The sequence below is a fragment of the Peromyscus californicus genome, unplaced genomic scaffold (assembly GCF_007827085.1).
Source record: "Peromyscus californicus insignis strain IS unplaced genomic scaffold, ASM782708v3 Scaffold_24__1_contigs__length_46423439, whole genome shotgun sequence".
Taxonomy (NCBI): domain Eukaryota; kingdom Metazoa; phylum Chordata; class Mammalia; order Rodentia; family Cricetidae; genus Peromyscus; species Peromyscus californicus.
Window position 1 is genome coordinate 45937597 of NW_026294535.1, and position 4590 is coordinate 45942186.

Here is a 4590-nt window from a genome sequence, read left to right on the forward strand (position 1 = left end):
TTTCCTCATTCTTTCAGGGTTTGCTGGAAGTGATGCTTTCTACTTTAGTTTATCTTTCAAGTACTAAATTTTCTATCTTTTTGCTTGCTTGTTTTTTGATTTCGACATAGGGTTTGTGTGTGTAGCTTTGCGCCTTTCCTACTCTCTAGCCCAGGCTGGCTTGGAACTCACAACGATCCACCTGGCTCTGCCTCCTGAGTGCTGAGATGAAAGGCATGTGCCACCATGACCCAGCTCAAATTACTAAATTTTCTATCTGCAGTGATAATTCCAAATATGTTACATTGTAGCCATCATTCTGTGTCTCTTACAGTAAGACTAATCCATGCAAAAAAGCTTAACTTGTAAAATCTAGCTAGTGTCAGTTGAATAAACATTCAGTACATGAAAGTTCATGAGAATTTCCCTATAAACATATAATTTAATATTCTGATTTGGAGAAAGCATTTTCATCCCTCTCAGGAAGCTGTGCTAAAAGAAAAACACAGAAGCACTCAGACAGGATTAGGAAACAAGTGACTAAAACATTAAAAAGTGAATTGGCTTAGATCACAACTAATACATTTGAGAGTAGTTCATGTTTCAACAAGGTATTATTTATGTCTAAGTCTTGTCTCATGGTCTTTAAAGGAACAAAATCTAAGAAAAACATGTTTGAAAGCTTCCTTCACCTGCTGGTTCCTGAGGGTGTAAATGAAAGGGTTTAGCAAAGGGACCACAGAAGTGTTGAGCACAGCTACACCTTTATTTAAAGTGACCCTTTCCTTGGCTGATGTTTTCATGTACATGAAGATACAACTCCCATAAGTAATGGAGACAACAACCATGTGTGAGGAGCAGGTGGAAAAGGCCTTTCTCCGTTGTTGAGCTGAAGGGAACTTGAGGATGGTTTTGATGATGAGTGTGTAGGAGAGGATCACTAAGATCAAGGTGATGACCAGTGTCATCACAGCCAAGGCAAAATCCATCAGTTCTATTAAACTTGTGTCTGTGCAAGACAGCTGAAGGACAGCACTGTCACATACAAAGTGATCAACAGTTTTGGAAGCACAGAAATCCAGCTTGAGTCCCAAGAGCAAAGGGGGGAAGATGACTAAGAACCCAGTCACCCAGGAGCTGATGACCAACAGGTGACACACTTTGCTGTTCATGATGATGGGGTAGTGCAGTGGTCTGCAGATGGCTACATAGCGGTCATAGGACATGGCAGCCAGGAGGTAGAACTCTGTGGTCCCTAGCAGAAAAAAGAAGAATAATTGAGCTGCACAAGCATTGTACAAAATCATTTTCTCTCCTGAGAGAATGCTGGTCAGGAACCTGGGGATGCACACTGTGGTGAATGCAATTTCTAAGCAGGAGAAATTCCGGAGGAAGAAATACATTGGAGTCTTGAGGTGGGGATCCAGCAGGGTGAGGAGGATGATCACTAAGTTCCCCATCAGGCTCAAGATGTAATTGAAAAACAGAAACAGGAAAATCAGAATTTGTAGCTGAGGGTCATCTGTGAGTCCAAGCAAAATGAATACTATCTCCACAGATTGGTTCTTCATTTCTCTTGTTTCCTAGCAAATCTACAGAAAATACAAAACTAATATCACATCCAGGAAAAATACTTCTTCCTTTTCATCCATTAAAAATTATGTATCCATATAGTTAATAAATGCACAGATATTTTCAACATTCAAGTCACTCTTTGAAATGTCCTCTACCACATTCATGTGATTGTCAGAGCTCTAAGATTTTTGTGAGGAGTTACGTATAGCCTACTTGCCCATTTACGGGTCATTTCAAATGCTTGTATGCTTCAATTGTATTCACCTGTTGCTCTCGGTTCAAATTTTCATTCTAAATCCATATTCAAAATTTAGTTTTGTTAATATCTCACATTAATTGCCAACTCACTATTAATTGATTTAATAGTCTACAGAAATTATTTAATTTGCATTGGCCACAGTCACTACCATTTTAGAAATACATGTACTAGAAGAGGAAATTTCTAAGAAGGCATTATTATAGAAGAGATACTTCATATATTAATGTAAAACAAGCACCTTCTATGCTAAATGTGATGGTGATTAGGCTGAAGCAGTGGCTAGCACAAGTCCCAAGGCTGTGTCATCAGCTAAACCCACAAGAAGCACTGCCTCTCCTGAATGGCTTCCCATTACAGTCTTCTGGCTTACATCAGGTCTGAATGGGAAAAAGAGGTCTATCTGAAAAATAAGAGTGGTAATTAGTGTGTGTATGAGAGTTAGAAAAGTGATGTTTCAGATAAGTATTGCAGCCACCTCCTGTCTTAACAGTTGCATGTGTTTGGAGAACACATGACTCATATCTTTGGATTGATATAGCTTTTTTTTAAGCATTCTAAAAAGATTTTTCATCCCAGAAGAATAATTCTAGTTCTTTAATTTTTTGACTAATTAGAAAACCCACAAAACTTGGACTTTTAAAATTATGAAATAGAGGCAAATCACTCAGTAGGAGCAATCTAAATTTGTTATTTAGAAGTACAAATATAAAAACACACCTAGACTAAGTCAATAATCAGAATGCTCAATATACTAGTTAATTGCTTTTTGTCTCGTGGTTCTAAATCCAGGGCCTTGCACATGCTGAGCAATTCTGAGCAATTATTGGGCTGCAGTGCCCTTGTCCCAGCTCATTATTTCTTTTGTGGGTTTTGATATAGTGTTTCAGATAGTTAATAGAAACACACAGAGAATGATTTTAATATTATATCCTAAAATATATTGTATCTTTGTGACTATTTCTTACCCTTTTCTTTGATGGCATGTCCCTGAGGTGACACTTACTTCACAGTACATTTTATTAGTAATTATTTTAATGATGATTCAGGCACTAGAGATAGTTGATCTCCTTATTAATAAAACTTACAAAAGCTATACGATTTAACAACGAGCCAAAATAAATATAGTAGAAGCAAAGAAATATAAAATTGCCTTTGTGTTATGATCAATGAAATGTAAAGAAACATAAAAATACATGGAAGCTGAGCAATAAATAATATAAGAAAATAATCATAGGAAAAATTAAAAGATCAAAACTACATCTGTAAATGTGTAGATAATACTAAAATGAGGAAACATTATATAATATATTTTAAATGTTTCTATTACAAATGCCTACCTCTGCAAATTTCTTAAGTTATAAGAATGTAAATTTATTTTTTAGTCAGAAAAAGAGAATCTCAAGAAAAAAGAGATTACATCAGAAATTTCATGCACACAGTTGGTGGTGGGACTGCTAATGAGATGAATTCTGGATATATGGATGTCCTTATCAGAATAATAATATTGAAACATCAGGTCAACTATCATTTATCAACCACTAATAATTATGTGTGTAAAAATCAGTATTTTAATTATTCTATAGATGGAACAAAAGATTTAAATATAAAAACTTATTCAAGTTTGTGTTTATACCAGAAGATCAAAGTAAGAGTGACTATTTTCAGGAGTAATAGCTTTGAAAATTCAGTTACATAAAAGTTTTTGAATGAACTTTTAAATCTTCTTACTAAAACCTAAGTTACAACTGTTTCTTCTAATAAGATCTAGTTTTCAGGGCTGATCCTTGCTTTAGGAACTCTTTCCCATCCGTCTTTACATAAAATGTTATTGCAGTGTAGTTACTTTCAAGCATAGTTGTTAAATGTTTAATAAATTTGTGCAAAAAAACCCCAGAGATTTAGTAAAACATTCAAGGAAAACCTCTTTCTTTGTTGCTTTTGCTATTACAATAAAATAGTCAAATCAATTTAACATGGACACACTAAGATCATATCTTCTATCTTGAAGATATTAACAAAAATATTTCTAATCTCTCAACCTTTAATGCATAAATTAATTTTTAAATGCTGAACATATAAAAATACAAAGAACTAAATCAAATTGGAAAATGAGATACTTTCCCATGGACAGTGGCAGGGGTCTTTAGTCAATATTCTAGACAGATAGACCTGAGTAAATCAAAGAACAGTAATAGTTCAAACATGTTTTCTTTGGAAATAATACATGGATTTCCCCTCATGTATCATATTTTTTAAGTCATAAAACTGTTGGATGGAGAATAAAATTTTCCTGTTTACACAGGTCATCTAAATGGCAACATTGAATCAAATGCACAATCATGTAATGAATTCCATCCCAACAAGCTATGGATTTGTCCTAACTCAACAATCACATTACCATGTATTCTTATGGTGAAAAAAATAACGTACAAAATAAAATAACACAAGCTAAGGAAAGCAATTATGTTCATTAGATGAAATGTCACAGAATATTTAAAAAATCAAAGACTTTCATTTTAGATAATGATTGTATTGATTACTAATATTTCACCACTATTTACAAGTCAAATGTGAATGGTAAAAGCACTAACCCTTTGACTGTTGTACAGCTTTGTTAGTAAGTTGCATGTGCAGATTTGAGCAAGCTTTCTGCACATGACCCAGCCCACCACCCTTGTGTGCAGAGAGCATTGATGATCCCTCCCTCTCCTTCCCTAGCACCTCATTCTACCTCAAAATACACGCCTGAGAAAATGCTTTTTTATATTTACTATTTT

At 34.6% G+C, this 4590-nt stretch overlaps 1 protein-coding gene across 1 annotated transcript; it reads right to left on the reverse strand.

Moving 5' to 3' along the window:
• Nucleotides 1-593: 593 nt before the first annotated feature.
• On the reverse strand, nucleotides 594-1550 carry LOC128120079 (olfactory receptor 6C6-like). The gene has a single exon (XM_052753833.1). It carries the CDS (start codon nucleotides 1548-1550, stop codon nucleotides 594-596), a length of 957 nt encoding a protein of 318 aa, XP_052609793.1.
• Nucleotides 1551-4590: the final 3040 nt, after the last annotated feature.